The following is a 17,990-nucleotide window of genomic DNA, read 5'->3' as shown; positions in this document are numbered from 1 at the left end:
GTGTCGTTAAAATGAGCACTAACAATGTTTTGGTTTTTTTTTTCATTAGTGTGGATGTCCATTCAGATACTGAATCTCCCTAAGTGAGATAGAGTTTGTAAGGCTGGGTGGCTAGGAGGGAGGAGAAGGAAACTGATGGACCATGATACCAGGTCTGTGTTTGATTTCCAGAAAACTTTGCAGTTACGATCCCTGGTTCTGACTAGTCAAATAAAGGATAAACTTTCCCTTTGAAAAATTACCTGTGTCAGTACTAAGTTTTTTTGTTCAAGGAAAAGGATCATTTTTGGTGACATTTTTCAAAGAGAAACTTGAAATTAAATTAGATTTTTATTGTTTTTCAGAGTTCTCCTGTTCAGTATAGTTATTGGAAAATAAGCCAATGAATAAATAGTTCACAAATAAAATTAGTTGGGTTTTTTGCAGGGTTTTTTTTTTTTCATTTATTCACAGTTTCCTACAAAATGTCACAGCTTCAAATAAGAAATTTCCCTAATATGTTTCACTGGGGGAAAAGAAATAGATGTTTTTCAACTCTTCTGTCAGCATATGCTTTGAGACTCTGAATAATTATGAATCTCAATATACTCCTTTATCTAACAGCTTATATGTTTTATTAGTTTTGTGGTTTCTGAGATTTTGTTTTTTCTTTAGAGGTTTGATGAAGAGATCAGTAAAATTTAGCAATAGATTTGACAATTCATATAGACAGACCTAGAAATCTGACAAGAAAACACATCTAGAAATCCCTAGTAAAACAAAAGCTACTGGGTCCACAGGTTTTCTGAAAATTATGTTTGGTGTTTGGCTTTCCTGTTCTAGTAAACATGAATAATAATTCCCCAATCTCCTGCTATGCCTGTTATTCATTATTTTATAGCTCCATGTTGTGTTCTACTTCAGACATAATTTTTTTCAGGCTAAAAAATCCTAGTCTGTTTAATCTTTCAGCATTCTGAAGATATTTTATATCATTGGCCTACTTTATGGCTGTTTTCTATATTTTTTTTCCAATTCAACTATATATTTGTGAAAGGGAGAGACAAAAGCATCACAGTTTTCAAGTTGGGGTTGCATAACTGTTAATATATAAAGCAATTTCAGTGCTTTCTGGATGGCTGGCTCTCTTCTTTTTCTCGCAATTCCTAAAAACCTCTTTGGGCTTTTGGCCATTTTTGAGTCCAGAACTGATGTTTGCATCCAGCAATTTGCAAGGCTTCAGGATTCCTGAATGACAGTAGCAGATTTCCAAGCTATTTCAGATGGGTTGTGTGGTGAGGATGATTTTGTCTGTGTGGTGTGGTGCTTTGCATTTTCTGATCCTCTTTATTTTCCATTTTACTGCCTGGTCATTCCATAGCAATCAGATCCTTGTGCAGCTTTTCAGTCAGTCTTTATTTTCACAAGGCAACAACTTCTGTGTTTTCACTGAGTTGTGCTAGTTCTCTGTACTCTGTGTTCTCTTTGATATGACATTTAGGATGCCAGAAATAGCATAGATCAGAATAGATCCCCAAAAATGCACATTTTATTTTGTCATATATGAGCTTGGTTGATTTTCTTCTTTCAGTGTTTTCAACAAAAGTTGATGGACGTGCAAGTGCATGGTATCAATTATAGCATCATTATCAATCCATAAACTGATTTCTCTGAAGGGTAATAATAAATTTGTAAGGTCTGCATTTCCTCTTAAAACACAAGATGTCTTTTAGCCATTATATAATGATCTGCTTGTTTGTTTATTCTGATTTTTAAAATAATTTCTCCTAATTTATGGATTTATTTGTAAGTGGGTACCGCAGTCTGTCTTAAAGCCTCTTAAAACATGCTCCTACATTTGCCACCTCCTGTTTCTCTGCTAATGAACTACATTTCATTGATAGGTTAGCCATCACAGCCAGTAGTTGAGCAATTTTATACTGAATTTCTAAATTGTGGAAGAATATTAATTGATCTTAGTGGATTTTCTCTGTTTATTTTATTTACTAATTAGATACGTCAATTTAAAATAATTTTCTCACCCATAATTGAAAAAGAGCCTAGAGTTGGAAATACCCTAAGCTGTATCCTGTACTCTGCACTCATGAAAATGGCTTGCAGCATTTTTATCAATTTTTTTTTCTTACCACATGTTCAGAAAGGTATTTATTACTGGTTTTTGTACAGTTTATCAAATTACTTAGAAATTTTAAAGTTCTGTATTAAGCTGGTACTCTGTACTTACAGAGATGATCATAATTTCCATTTTTATCCTTTAATTGTGACCCCTTTAGAGGAAAGGCTTCCTACTTCAAATAGCTTCTCAGCCTCTGATTTTACCAGATGGTTTTTACTTCTCTCCTTTTAAAGAAATTTGTTGTCAGCATAAGTGGTTTTGATTTATTTTAAATCTCCAATATGATAACTTTAAAATACTTATATGGTTCTCAAAATAATTTATCCCGTTGTTACTTTTAATTTCTAACTAGCAAACCCTAGGTTTTATGGTTTCTGTTTCTTGAAGTTAATCTCTGCTTTAAAATAACACTTTGGGTTTGTGTGTAGTTCTGCATTTGTGTGTTGAATTACAATTTTGTGTGGACAGTATTGCAGAGAAGCTCCTCAATAGCAGTGTTCTCATCCTGAGTGCTGGTTAAGTTTAAAGAGCACATTGTGTCTGTGTGTTGGGTACCTTGCCTGCCAACTCCAGCAATTACACATTTCTGTTTTCTAAAATTTGGAGTTTAAAATGATAGGACAATTGCACTCCCTATTCAGAGATGACAAATACTTATCTCTGTTGTCTCTAGTCTTGGATCTTCCCTTAATGCCTTATCTACCGCTTAGTGAAATAACATCACGTGGTCATGTTTTTGGTAACCCAGACCTAACACAGTAATGTGGAAGAATTTCAATCCACATGGATGTTAGAGTGGTCAATAGTAACTCATTGTTCCTATTGGCTTCTAACCTTTCTTTTAAAAATAGCACCTTTATTTTAACCCAAAGATGTTTCCCACTGCATCCTTACAAGCTCTGTACCCTTTGCTGCCTCCTTGATGTTCCTGCTTTCCACTCGTATGTCTGCTGGAATGTGTTTTCATAACCCAGGTTAGTTACACTTCCAGAGTTTAGCACACGTGCCTTTGACACAACCACAGACACCTGCATTGACAGGCTTGGCCTAAAATTCCTTAGGCTGTGCTTTCCTGGTTAAAATGAGTGCATTTTGTCCATTTCTCTCCTGTAATCAAGAGTAATCAATGGACTTTAGCACAATCCATTCCTCAGGAAATCACACGAACACCAGTACGGGGAGAAACTGGACTCTGAAAATTCTAACCTGACACTCTCCAAGGATACCATAAAATAAATGATCAGGGAGCCTGTAGAATTGCTGCATTTTCCTTTATTAATAATGTGTTGATTTAGTGGTGTTTTAAGAAACTGCTGTCAAAGCTGTGTGTTCTCCACGTGGGTACTGGTTCAGGTGTTCATTAATGCTGTACTGCAGGAACTTGGTGAGTTCAAATGTGCATGAGACTGTAGCATTGATGCAGAAGCACTTGAGGGTATATCAGTGTCTTTCTTTACTAGAAGTTAAATTTGTATATTTGCACAGTTCTCTTCTGTTTGCCAGAGAACAAGCTCATCTTTGAAGACTGAACTGTGAATGTACATCCTAGCCCAGCTTATTATTCAGGCCTCACTGTGTGCAAAAGGTTTGAAAGGAAATCTTGTAATAGGTTAATTTTCCTCTCTGTGGGTTGCATTGTCTAAAACACTTGCTTCTTTCTTCCCTTCTTTGCTACTTTTCAAGGTGTAGCTACTCATACTGCTTTCAGGATAAAAAGAAAAATACCTTAAGCACAATGCCTTCATCTTAATATTTGCAAAAGATGTGTTAGGTGTTCTTATTTCTTGTTCTAAAGAGGAGCTCTTTCATGGATCCTATTCATAGCGCCTTTCTTTCACCTATGATCCGGAGATAAAAAGACTAAAAGAGCCCTGTGTGCTGGATTTCACACCTCAGGAGAAGGGCTTGTTAAGGAGCTATTGATTTCCTCTCTCCTCAACTCGCTCCTCTGTTCCCATACTTCCCCCCCACCCCAACTCCCACCACTTTTGCCATACTTAAATGGGAAATACTGATACCATTGGAGAGGCTTCTAAGATTTCTAGTTTTTAAGTGTTTGCCTAGCTATGATTTAAGAAAAAACTGTATGAAAGTGAAAGGGAAAAGGGCAGCTTACAAAGAGCAGCATCACATACCTTGCTGTTAGAGAGTGCTGTTAGACAGAAACAGGTTCATCTGGGATGATCCTCCTTGGGGAAAGGACAAGACTGAAACTGTTATCAAAGGTCCTAGGGACAGTCCAGTGTGATGCATCCCAGTTTGCACATTTACAGAAACATTTATTGCATAGAAACTCCTCTTGTTGAAAGAAATTGTTTCCACCTTCCTTCTCTTGTGTTCATCCTCATGGGGGTAATGCTCATTTCAAAATCTGTTTTTTACAAGCATTGAAATTTCAAACTCACTGAGAAGTTACCATAATCTTCTAATTTCTAAAATAAAAGTAGAACAGTTTTTATTGATGGTCTGATGTGATCTTGGGCCTGCCAAGTGTATCACAACTCCATATGTCCCACCATAACAACAGTAACAGGTGTTATTTGTATGCCAGAAAAAAATTACACTTCAGAGTCACAATTTCAGGCCTTCTCCTTGGATCACTAACAGAAAGTTAATTTTTATTTTTTGTGCTGTAGTTTAGAGAACATCATGATCTTCAGAGCCTACTGCTGAGGATTGTTTGGTGTGGTTGGCATAATGAAATGTGTGGTCGAAACTTAATGGGTGGACATGCATTTGGAAGACGTTGCGCATTTGCCTGCCAAGATGCTGCAAAAGCTCATCTTACTTTATTGCAGGAGGAAGAGATGTGGTTTCTTTAAGTTGCTTTAGTGTCCTCAAGATTAATTTAATGTGGTTCGGTGATGGACCTCAATGTGAAAGTGCAACGACAAGACTCAAATGTAGGATGCTGCAAGCATTGCAGTAACAGTTTTGTAGGAGGAAAGTATGCCAATTAAATTTAGCCCTCCTGTGGTAGAGGCAAGTTTGTGTAATTCACTGGGCCAAGACTATGGCTGATGTACTTGAGCATGGTTTCATTGCTCTGAGGGGTGGGATTGTGGCTTCATTGCCACCCACAAGGAAGAGCAGTAATGGGTAATAGTCTGAGGGCCGTACCAGGCTGGGGATTTTCCTGGTGGCGTCCTTAACCCTGACCCCAGGAAGGGCGCAGACTTCCATAAGAGAAGGATCTGTTCAGTGTATTGAACCCTCTGTTCCCCTGAGAAAGGAGTTGCCTACTACTATAACCTGTCTTTTCTTCCTTATGGAAGTTGCTATAGGGCAGGGGGGAGGAAGGTATAACAACAAATATGTGTGCAGGCACCTGCATTTCAGTGCTTTGTAGAACACTGGAGAAAATCAAGCCTACCTTTTTTTCTTCTTTCACAGGATATTGCTTTACTGATCCAAATGCAAATGCTATGAAGCTTTATAACAGTGAAATAATGTAAGATAATGAAGCACAGCATTCATCTGAGGTCGCTGTTGCACGGAATAACTAACACCTCTCTGGTGTCATCTTGCTGGATCCGTCTGGCAAATTGCAACCAGAGAGATACTGAGTGTACAGCACCAGCTATTTAAATGTACTCTGATGAAGCTAAACACAGGGAAGGTTCCCAGAGTTCCCCCAACACTGCCAGACATAAACACATTCACTGCATTGTTAATCCCACTAATTTAATGTAAAGCATGAAGGTCTCCATGAGATTTATGCAGAACAGCTGAAATCTATGATTAGTGTTGGCAGCAGAAGAGCAGTTTCAGTCTGTTGGGTAAGGTTAATGTAGTCAAGGTACTAGGGAAATATTTATCCTTGTTGTGATTTAGTTTAAAATACTATCTTTATGTAGGATTGCCTTTAAGATAAAGTGCAGGAGGCTGAACAGAAGCAGGAATTAGCTGCCGACTTTTAGCTTAGACTTGTAATTTACAGGTTTAATTTTGCTGCTTGCTTCTTGCTTCTATTATTATTTATTTATGTAGCAGGGATGATATTAACAGCGATAACAGCTTCACCTCCAGGTGCTCCAAAGACAAAGCTGATTCTAAAATCTAAAGTAGGGATCCATTCTCCATGAATGCAATACAGTTTTGTGAGATGCAGCTTCACATATGTATGCAAAGGGTGTCTCAGCACAGTAAGGAAATTGCACTTGGTTCATTGCTGGGAAGAAGAAGGGCAACCTGCCCAACTGCAGATTTGATCAGGCATTTGGGCTATATCTGTATGAGGAAATGGAAGAAGACAGAGAGACCATTTTCTCATCCTGAGGTCAAGTGATGTAGCTTGTGTATTATCCATTTGGTAAATTTGCTTTTCTTCCAAAGAGATCTCTGTACCCAAGTTGCCTATTGGGAAAGGTCTCTGGCAGATGCAGAATCTCAGAGTTTGCCAAGGTACAGTTTGGCAGATTCTGGAAACAGATTGACACTAATTTAAACTGTTTAAAGATCAAACTGTCCATTTCAGTATAGAAATGTGGTGCTGAACAAACCAAGAAAATAAATTAGAATTTTCTTGGGGTAAATCAGAACAGGGGAAAAAAATGTGCAAAAGGTTAAAAATTTCTCCAATATTTTGTTTCATTTTCTTTGGTCTAAGTAGAAGTGTTTCACTGCCCTTAAGGGACCCAAGAAACTTCATGTTTCTAATATCACAATTACACATGTTTTTCATTTTGATACAGATCTATTTAGAAAAGAATATTATATAGATTGCCTCAATGGCTATTCTTTTTTTTTAATGCTTTTGCTTGCAAAATATTTTGATGATGTGAAAATGATGTGTGTTATTGGAAACCCTGTGATTAGTTCTACCAACTGTCAGGAGAAAGATAATAAGCAGCATCCTTTATATAAATGTAGTTTACTTTGGGCAGTCATCTATCTGATGTTAATGATGTTGTTAACAGCATTTGTTCCTGTGTTTGGAAAGCAGCTAACCAGACAGAAAGGTATGAACACAGTGTAATGGGCTGGATTAGCAGCAAATAACCTTCTCACTTGAGCAGATCATTTAGGGAAGTGATGAATTAGTATGGACCCTGACACATTGCTGCAGCTCCTCTCCCCCACTTGTGCAGAAACTGCCAGTAGCTCAGAGGTGTCCAAATATCGCTCAGGAGCCCAGGTGGACACTGCATTGCTGGAGCACAGCAGTCAGCCCTCAGTAAGTAACAAGTGTAATGCAGTCCCAGTAGGACTCCTGCTTGATCAGGAGTCATTTTAATCCTTGCTGTGTAGGGAAGTTTAACTACCTCTTTGTAGATTAATTTTTTTTTTTCCATTAGGGGCTAGAGGGATGAGATGGAGAGCTGTCACTTCCTCAGATAATATGTTATGGGAGGATAATTTTGACAGGTGCCTCTTCTATTCTTTCCCCCCCCTGCTCCTCCCTAATAGCAGCTCTGACAGTGTGCCAGGGGATATTGTTTCTGAGGTTATTGTCTGACAGTGTGCCAGGGGATATTATTTCTGAAGTTCTTGTCAAGAATGGGTGTTTCACAAAGAAAAATGTAGCTGCTGTTGGGAAAGAAGAAACATAAGCAGAAAGGAGGTTTGTCTTTATGAAGGTAGGATGGGGTTGAGACTGGCTTGAGTCATAGTATTGGAGCTGGAAGCTGAAGCGTGAGTCTGGACACAGGCTAATCAGCTCAGAAGGCTGTTAACCAGAAATAACTGTTTACCTTTTGTCATGAAGACTATGGTGCATTTATAGGAAAGAGACATGAAGTGAAAAGAGATGCTCAGAGGTGACTGATGTGCTAAGTGGACACAACCTGCCCTCCAGCTTTTGGCCCCTGGATGAGGCTGACAGCTGTTTTCTCTTGAGCTCAGGCTGAAACCTGCTTAAATTGGTGGAAAAACCTCCCATTTACTCTCCTAAGCAGACAAGTTCCTACAAGTAAATTTACTTGGTTTCTGCCGAAAGTTTGAAAGAATACTGAAAGAAAATTTAACTTGCCTTTTGAGAAAGAGAGGTGGGAAAACAAAGTACTTAGGTTTGCCATCCATGTACCAAATGTAGCTCTGTGGTATTGCAAACAGGGCTCTAAACATCAGCTCTTAAAGGAGCTGAGCAGTCCCCCTTGTCATCCTTTCCTTCTCCCTATGGTCTGGCCCCCTCTAACATCAAAATTATTTTTTTAAGGCCAGATGCGGAAAGAGAACAACTCCCAGGGGCCAGGTCCTGCTGTGAACTCCTGAGCTGGGCAGCTGCACTGAACTCACCCTCCAAACGAGGAGGAGCTTTTAGCAGCTCCCACTCTGGGCACAGGGCGATGGAGATGACAGCAAAGCAGTTTCACTGTGTTGCTTTGTGACAAGATATTAACAGTTCTGGCTTGATGTGTTAGGCAGGACTTTTTTCCATTACATAAGCAAAGCAACGTTTTTCACCGCTGGCATTCACAGGATGCAGAAATGATAAAATGTGAAAAAACCCCAAATATTTAGACTTTGAAATTATGTTTTAGTTTTTATATCTTTTTGTGTTTCAGGGCTGAGCTGAGGTGAAAGAGGCAAGTTTCTACAATTGCCTGAACTGACAGTTACTTTTGTTTTGCAGCAGAAACTAAATGTATTTTTTAATTTTCATTATTGGAGAAGTTTGTAACCACAAACCTGCCTAAGGTGCAGGTAGAAAACACTGATTAAGTATAATTTTTCTGTAAAAAGAAACCCTGTAGCATCCCCTTAAAATCAGAGGGTGCTGAGTTTCCATATGGGGTGTTTATTGTGTCCTTGTCATGGTAGCCCTTGGTCTCTTTCCACACATACAAGCAGAGACCTAGGACCCCTGCCATAACTTGGTTTAAGTCACTGGCTTACTCCAAACCTGAATTTAGTACCCACACCCAATACCCCACTGAGTTGCATTCCAGGTAGCACAAACTATAGCAGAACAGAACTCCCATTGATTTTGGAGAAGATAAAAGTCAGAGTTTGTTTCAGCCTGAAAAATGTGAAAAGTTAGGCAATGCTTTCTCCTTCCTCTTTCAGATTTTCATGTTGTTTCTTCATTGAAAATTCTTTCTTTCCTTGAAGTGCATGTACACTCAAGTACTTGGGAGCCTTTCCCAGAAAGTTCTGTATCACTCCTAGCTCGTGATCTTTCTCATCTGGCTGTGGAAGTTTAAAGGGGAGAATGACATTGTTTTGCTCATAAGTACTGCAGTTCTGGGATTTATGACCATCTTAGCTGCTTTTTGTCTCCCTTTGGTTCCCTCACTAAGCTCTGGATAGCTCGAATCAAGTGCCCTCTTGTCCTTTTTCTTCAGGCACTGGAGACAGCACACTCTGATGTCACAGGTGAAATTTGAAGGTGGAGTGCTCTTTTCCGTGCTTGTATTTCTTTTACTGAAGGTTGAAATGTTGTAAATTGCTAACATCTGTGTTGTATGCCCTCTGCACATTTATAATCTGATTATTTATTTCGCCTCAGTTCAGCTCATAAGAGTTACTTGGACAGAAATGAGAGTTTTCAATATGTCTTAAAATACCTCTCCTAGAAGGTAGTTAACCTCAGGTCTGCCTGCTCACCATGCAGGGCTGAGGATTGTGCAGATGTTGCTGCTTGCATACTCATTTTGAGCCCATCCCATTACCTGTCTAACAGAGTGGGAGAGCAGAATGTATTCAGCAGAGCCCTTATGGGAAGCACCTTCTGCAAGTCTGTAAATAAGTTGCCATTTAGTGTGCAGAGAATTCATGCAGGGGGAGGCTGAGATAAAGTCCGGCATCTGGTCTTATCTTTCGGATTAACTGGGCTTTCATGAGCAGACACTTGCACCCAATTTCCACTTGTCTGTTGGGAGATGGAGACCAGGCTAAGAGGTTGGCCAAAGGATGATCTGAAGCTCATCAAGTCTCACTGGCATGATTTGGCATAGCTCTGAATTAATGCATGAGGTAAAGAAACCAATATGTGTCTTCAGGGTTATCAAACAACTGCTGTATTTCACCACAGTTGTGTGACATTCTCCTGAACTGCCCTTGAAAAGCTTTGGGGGATCCCTCTGAATGGGAGAGTTGTGAAAATAGCCCATTTAGTCAAATCATTGTGTTTCCTGAGGGACTCATCCATGCAAATTCCAGGCAACAACAGCAGTTTTGAGATTTATGCTTCTTTTCCAAATTTTCTTTTTCATTTAAACTGGAATTCCATTTTGTCCTTTTCACTATAATCCATGAACTAGGTGAGCTGAGCGTTGGGAGGAGCACTGTGTCTGCTTGTCTCTGCCATCCTTCCCTACGCGCTGACAGCTGCTGCCCAAGAGGCAGCACTGAGCCGGTCGGACCCTGCTCCAAACCACTGCAGCTGCTCTCCCCTCACCTTTTCATGCCAGTGGGACCTGCCTTTGCTGGCTCATAAAAAAAGCCTCATAAAATATTACTGTGCTGCCGTGGTCTGTGTCACAGCAGGGCCCCGTGCAGCCAGGCGTTGTGGAACGAGCTTGGTCCGAGGGGCAGCCCTCGCCAGCTGTTAACCTTGCGGCCGCTGGCACTGGGGAAAAGCTTTTGCCTTCAAGAAGCTAGTGGTAAAATCTGGCACTAATGGAGCTCTTTGAGTTATAAGCCCCATAGATTGCCAGAGGCAGAATTTCCCATGTAAATCATCCGTCTGTTGTGTTTACAGGGCTTGTTAGAAGACACAGATCGAGGGGCTGTGCTCCCTCCCAGAGCAACTGTGTTGCATGGGAAATGCAAGTGCTTTGTTTTCTGCACTTGTTCGTCATTTTGGTCCTGGGAATTAATCCTTATCAACAACAAGTTGTAATAGAGGCCATTTCTCAAGAGGACTTCTGCCATTCTCATCGATAGGTTTACTGTTAATCAATATTTGAACCTCCAGGGCTGTGAAATCTGGTACTGCATCCTACTTTCATCTCTTTAAATGGATGGATTTTTTCTGTGTCAGCTGTGGATCTTAAGTTTTCCAGTGACCGTCTGTGGCAATTGGTATTATTCAATCAATGGTCTACAGCCCACAGGTGGTCCATAAAGCATCAAAAGGTGATCTGTATAGCAGTGGGAGTTGGAAAGGAAAATCAAAGCAATCCTGAAGGCACACACACAGTGATGCCCCGTTGGTAGCAGCAAGCAGGAATCTGCCAGCATCACACAGAACCATCTCGTAGGCACAGATCAATGGGTACAGCTTTGCCTGTGAATTTCCTTTCTCTAAAAGGGTCATTAGCTCTTTGCTTATTAGAGGAACTTGGGAAAAAAAGTGCTCTCAGGGCGGTATTGGACCTTTGAATAATTTATTTTTACCAGTGTGGCTCTTTCTGTGTGGGAGAGATGTTTTTACATAGTTGCCCATCAGGTTTGGAGTGAACTAACTGATGTGGAGGCTGGATGTGAATAATTGTGGCTCTTGCTGAGGTGTTGAGGGAAGATCCCTAGCAGAGATGCCAGTGGGTGGGCAGCGAGATCAGCTTGCAGTGGGTGTGATACAGCTGTGAATCTTTTCCCTGGCAAAACCACAACCTCCTTGATGGCACAGACAGTCCCTAAAGTTTGCTGGACCCTCCCAGCTTGTTTCACAGTATTCAGGTGTACTACTTCTTTTGTCTCTTACTTTTTACCTTCACTTTCACTCTAGCAACTGCGCTTTAAGCTTTTCTTCACAATTGGGAGGACGAGAAACGCTCTGTCCCCTCTTCGTTGTTTTTCATCTTTCTTTTTTATCTTTTTAAAGGTGAGACATTAACATAATCACTGGGCTCCAAGGACATGAGCCTTTGGAGCAAACAAACAAAACAACAGTCTCCTTTATGCATCTTACATATCCATAAGTGTCTTACTAAAAATGCGGGGACTGCCACAGCTACGACTGTGAGGCAGTCTCTACTGACAGTTTCATTAGTTTCTTGTTCTGAAAAGAACAAGTTTTTTTCAATTGAAATGTAAGGAAAAAAATCTAGGAAAGACTCTCTGCTGGAATTTGAAGTTGGCTCCTATGTGAAAAGCAATATGAGTAACATCAGGGCATATAGAACTTCTGTTTGTTCCACTCCTCAAAACATATTTGCTGTATTTGGTTAACTTTGAATTAACATCAACAAGAATCTCCATTAAAAAAATAATATAGCTTATTTTATGAGAGGTTAGTTAACTGTCATATCATACTTGTAGAAAACAAGATCTTGTGCATAAAAAGTTCAGAGCTAGAGGTATAGGAAAAGCAGAGCTTTGAGGACAACTGGGATAACCAGATTTTTCCCCTTTTCAGCCTGATAAGCTCCTAATAGAAATAATTTTACAGATCTGTAATGGATTAAACCCAACCATTACCTTAGCCCCACAGAGCTGCTCACTCTCCCTCTGTGGGATGGGGGAGAGAATTGGAAGATTAAACATGAGAAAACTCATGGGTTGAGATAAAGACAATTTAATGGGTAAAGCAAAAGCCAGCCACACTTTTGCAAGCAGAGCAAGGAGTTCATTCTCCACTTCCCATGGGTAGGGAGGTGTTCTGCCACTCCCAGGACATCCAGGCTCCATCACATGTAATGATGACTTGGAAATACAAATTCCATCACTCTGGACATCCCGCTGTCCTTTCCCCAGCTCTGTGTGCTGCCAATGGGATGGGATATCCCTGTGGTCAGCTGGGGTGACCCCTCCCATCCTCCCATGCCCTCCAGTCTCCTCCCTGCTGCGATGAGGAGCAGAAGAGTCCTTGACTCTGTGCAAGTGCTGCTTGGCAATAACTAAATCATCTCTGTATTGTCAATGCTGTTTCCAGCACAAACCCAAAACACAGCCCCATACAAACTACTGTGAAGAAAATTAACTACACTTCAGCCAAAACCAGCACATGCTCACTTGTTTTGAAGGGTGGTTTTTCAAGGAGGTAACTGGGATTGTGAGAGATCATCTCAGTAACGTTGTTCATCTTCAGAGGCAGGCAATAACAGCAATGAAATGCAAAGAATGTTTTAGAAAGGGAGATATATGTGGTCTTTTACATTCATGACTGGGTGGAAAATAAGGCCTATTGTATATAGAAGAGAATATCCCCAAGTTACAGTTTTTAAGGTGAAATGAAATAAACAAGGTATGGTTTCAAAGGATTATGCCTTAGAAATGTTCCAGAATATTGTTTATTTAATATAGTTCTAATAAAACAATTGAATTCTGAATTTAGTAAAACAAGAATATGCTAGATTTGAGGTTTTACACCATCTATAATAACATTTGGAAAAATGTTGGAATGCTTGTGTTTGAGGAAAAACAATGAATGGAGATGAACCCTTAATCTCTTTAACATATCCTTGAACCATCAAAATGAATTGTAGGTCTGCTTTAATGGGCTTATTCCAGTTTTGCTCACAATTACATTGTGTTGGTGAATGGTGCCAATTTTTGAACTGCAGAAGCATTTTAAACTGGTACAACTTTTTGTGATGAAATTTTATGCTTACAAAATGCAGGACCTCTTTTACAAATATGGCTCTCCTGTGAGATTATGTTTTTCTGTGTTCTCTCTTTGCTTTTCATGTTTTACAAAACTGTTAGCTTCAAATTTCAATCCTAGCTGAATTACTGAAATGTTCTGAGGGTTGCAGGAAGTCTGTGATATTCCTGGGCCAATATTACAGATAAGGGTGTAAAGATGAATTGAAAATGCTTCAGGCAGGAATACAGCCTTGAAGTTTTTCTGAAGGTTTGTCTTTGAAATCCCTCGGTCATTCTTCATCTATGAGAGAATTTCCTCTTGCTAAGTTATAATTCTGACTTGGGCCATTAATTTTGGCTTGCTGTTTCAGGCAATTAATTAAATAGGTAAGGAAAGAAATTAAATTATTATGTTTGCATGCTTTAGCTCTCTGGGGTGCAAACACAGTCAAAACGCTGATTCTCCTGTGTACTTACTCAGGCTTTTATCTCCTCCTGTTCCTTGCTCGAGTTTTCTGTTGGTATCTGGAAGTCCTGTTCTTCCCAGACTCTCAAGAACTTTAGTGGCTTGTGTCTGTCATTTAGTGCTTCCATGAGTGCACCAAAGGCTAAATCATGCCCCGTCTTTCACTGTGCTGACAGGACTCTGATTATTTTAGGGGTTGATGGAGTATTACAGTGCACAGGAATAGCCTGGCTTAGGAGAAATTGTGCAGCATCTTCAGCACCATCCCCATCTACAACCTGCTTTTGTAACTCTGTGTATACATCCCCACTCTGCTGAGGTGCTGCTGTCTCCCTTGTTTCCCTTCATAAGAGATGCAGCAATTAGCAGAAAAGTTGACAATCAATTTAAATAATTTTAAGTAATTTTTGAGACTAAGAATCGTGAAGAGGGGTGACAGTTCACAGCCTCTGTTCAGAGTGCTGTGTTCACCTCTTGTTGCTCAATGTCTCACCAAGTTTTTTGTCCTTCCAGGTTTTCACAGGGAACAGCAATGCTGACAGTGTGGTGCACCACAAACTGCTGCACTCAGTGAAAGCTCGATTCCTGCGCTTCATCCCCCTGAGGTGGAACGTTGGTGGGCGGATAGGACTGAGAGTTGAGGTCTTCGGCTGCTCTTACAGTAAGTGGCTGCATCTTAACCCACATTTTGTTAAAGAGCTTTTACTTGGTGCTGGTGGTGCTGTGGGAAGAGTGCAGTAAAAGTTTTATGAGTTAGAATGTAACATGAAACACATTGCCATTGTTTATTTTTTATATTAGTTGCTCTTGCCTTTCTGCCCAGGGATGTGCTGCCCATCTCAGCTGGTGGAGCCTCCTCAGGGCTGAGCCCGCCACAGAGCAATTTGCTGCATCTGGGGGAGCCAGGCAGTCACATGCTGCAAAACCTCCTGCCCACTGAAGGTCACAAGGCTAGTTAGGAGCTCTGTAGGGCTATATTTGCCTAAACAGTTCATTTGTGAGTTTGCAGCCAGTTACCTAGTTGTGAAGTTCTGTGGATTCTGCAGCTCTGGTTGTATTTGGAGTTGATGACTTTATAGCTTCAGAGTGCACAAAACCTATCTGCTGATTTAATTGCTTTTACACAACAGTTTTCTTTGGCCACTCAAAACGAGATGGTCTTTGATGATATGGTCTGTAGTGTTTTGGGCTTTGGAGCAGCTGGTAAATGTTGCTGGCTTGGGGTGTTTTGGTGAGAAATCTTGTCATAGTTCTGCAGATGTACAACCTGTGACTGTGGCAGATTGTGAATGTAAGGCAAAAGGACTGATGATGCTCCATTGCAGAAAGTGGAAGTTCCTCATGAGGAAATACAAGTCCAATATTTATTTCTCAGGTGACTTTCTGTTCATTTTTGTGACTTGAGATGCTGCTGAAAAGGGGAGAGATTTTGTTGTGGAGAGTTCAGGGGATTAGCAGCATTTTACTGATAAATTCAGGGTGGTGTGGCACAAGTGACCATCATGTGACACCACTGTACTGGTACATCTCCCAGTTTAGCTTAGGTTCTTATCTGCTCCTCCCAAGCACAGATAATGGGCTGTAGCAGAATAAGCATGAAAACTATTTGGGAGACAACCTAAATTCATCTAAGCTAAATGAAAGAGAAGTTTAATAAACTTTTTGAGTTTTGAGTTACGCCTTTGGTGACGTAATTCTGAAACAGACAGCTAATCGGTTTTCAAGAGCTTTCTTCTTCTAGTGAAGAGTATAGTCCAAACAGTTGTGTAACAAATAGAACTTGAACTATGGGAAGATTGAAACTTTTGTGGCTGTTTTTTCTTTTTTTGATGGTAGTCCATGTGATCTACTTCATGAGCACTACTTTCATGTCAGACTGTCGTGTTTTCTGTGATACAAAGAAGATTTCAGAATCACTTGCAGGCTGAGTTGCCTTGTGTTATCATCTAAGTCTTCATCTTTGTCCTGTACTCTGTAGTTGCAGGAAATAAAAGTGCTTGTGCAGAATTAAGGTATGAGATTAAAGCGAGCCAGAAAAGAAATAAAGGGATTCATAAAACTTTTACAGGGTGTTGAAATATTCATTCCATTTATATAAATGTGCCATTCACATTTCTCTCTGGCAAATTGCATATGCCAAGCAATACCTGTCTACAAGTTGTGCTTATATAGTTTTACTGACTTGGCTACTCCTAACCCAGACACACCAGCACTGTACAAAAGATGTTTGATCATTTTTAAAATGTCATCTTTAGTGGTATACTGACAGAATATCTGCTGCAGATCCTGAGCTGGTGTACAACTACATAAATGCATTTTGTAAAGTTGATAGCAGACAGACTCATCCACTGTGTTCAGTTGTAGCATAAGAAATATTAATAATCTGGGAAAAAAAAAAATAAAATTGGAAAGCTTAAGTTTCTAGAAACGGGCTGTTGAACAAGCCAGAGAGGAAACTGAAATAGAAGAACAAGTGTATTGAATGTGCACCATCTTCATGCATGTATCTATATGTACATGAAAGAAGGGATGGGATGCTGAGAGAAGAAACAGCAGCAGCTGATATAAATCCATCTGTAAGAGCCATGTATGGCCTCCCTGCTGCCTTTTTAGGTGAATGTGACAGTCTTGTGGAAGCAGAAGGGTCTATCATCTCGTTTTTGGTATTGGACTCTCCTATGCGGTATTCTCTGCTCGAGAGGCCCCAGGAACACAATCCTGTGCTAACTTTTGCAAGTGCAGCTTTCATTGATGGCTGTTTAGTAGGGGGCATGGGGCAGGCATCAGGTCTTGTAGGTCACCTGCCAGGTGACACTCTGCCAGGACACAGCAACAAAACATGCTGAGGAATCCTGCTGAGTGCACTGGATGCCAGAGTGGGTAACAGCCTGTGATGGAACTGTGCTGCTGCTGAATGGCACTTGCTGTTGTTTATTGCTTCTGCTAGAAATAACTTACTATGAATTTATTCCTCAACTCTCCCTGTCAAACAAAAGAGCTTTCATTTTTTGTCTTTTTTTTTTTCTTCTTCTCTTTTTCTTTTCACCCTCTATTTGGCTGCCAGTAGATATTGTTTCTTTGGAAAAATAAAAACATGTTTTGAACAGAAGAGCTTTTTCAGATTATGAGTGTACCTGATTCTATTCCATACGTATTGAATTTCCTATGAATAAAGGACTCCAAGGCCATCATAGAAGTGTAATTCACAGATAGCCTGCTAAATGTTTACTTTCTTCAGAAAGTATGTATTTAAATGAAAGTGATTACATTTTTTTAAATTGCTGTAAATATCTCATCTGGTATCCTCAAAATAGGATCTTGAAAATAGGAAGGAGATGATGATCTGAAAACATACATTAATGTTTCCTGTTCAGAAAAGGATTGATGATGAGTTCTGTGGAAAGTTCCATGCAGAAATACGTGTAAGCCCTTGCTATCCCTTTGCAGCAGTGGCTCCAGCAGTGTATTTGTAGCAGATAAACAGAGCTGCAGCAGAGGACATGCTCAGACAAATGGCAAACCAATTGCTTTTGATGTTGGAGGTGGCGAGGGGCGACAAGTGTATCTTTATATTTGGGAAAAGTCTTGTTAGCTTAGCGCAAGGGAAAAGAAAATTGCTGGCACAACTGCTTTTATAGGATAAGATTTATAGGTGCATTGAAGATGCTGATGATATTCTGTAACTGGTTAACAGCCCAAGGTGCATCAGCAGAATTGGGTGTATGTGCAGTTAACAGGCTGGGATACCACAGGAGAAACAATGATGTGTGAGACAGGGTGTCTTGTGAGAGCAGAATTCTTCATTTGCAGTTCAGGACTCTGATTTCTCATATTTTGCTGCCATTGCTTTGGGGAATATGATCTGATATTGTGCCTTTTTATTAAATGATATTTTTACTGGATTCTTTTTCTTTCTTTTTTTCTCCTTCTTTTTTTTTTTTCCCCCCACCTTCCTTCATCCTCTCCTTTGACTTCCTATGAGATAGAAAATAACTC

At 40.1% G+C, this 17,990-nt stretch overlaps 1 protein-coding gene across 1 annotated transcript in view; it reads left to right on the top strand.

Annotated features, from left to right (window-relative positions):
- The window catches only part of CNTNAP5 (contactin associated protein family member 5), a 275,001-nt gene that overhangs the window by 113,611 nt on the left and 143,400 nt on the right, over positions 1-17,990 (top strand). The window contains exon 4 of the mRNA XM_074548748.1: positions 14,508-14,655. Coding sequence (XP_074404849.1) covers positions 14,508-14,655 — 148 coding nt within the window. The remainder of the gene's footprint in view (positions 1-14,507; positions 14,656-17,990) is intronic.

Source organism: Zonotrichia albicollis, chromosome 10, assembly GCF_047830755.1.
Source record: "Zonotrichia albicollis isolate bZonAlb1 chromosome 10, bZonAlb1.hap1, whole genome shotgun sequence".
Classification (NCBI taxonomy): Eukaryota; Metazoa; Chordata; class Aves; order Passeriformes; family Passerellidae; genus Zonotrichia; species Zonotrichia albicollis.
Note: the sequence above shows the minus strand (reverse complement) of the source record. Positions and strands in the feature narration are given on the sequence as shown.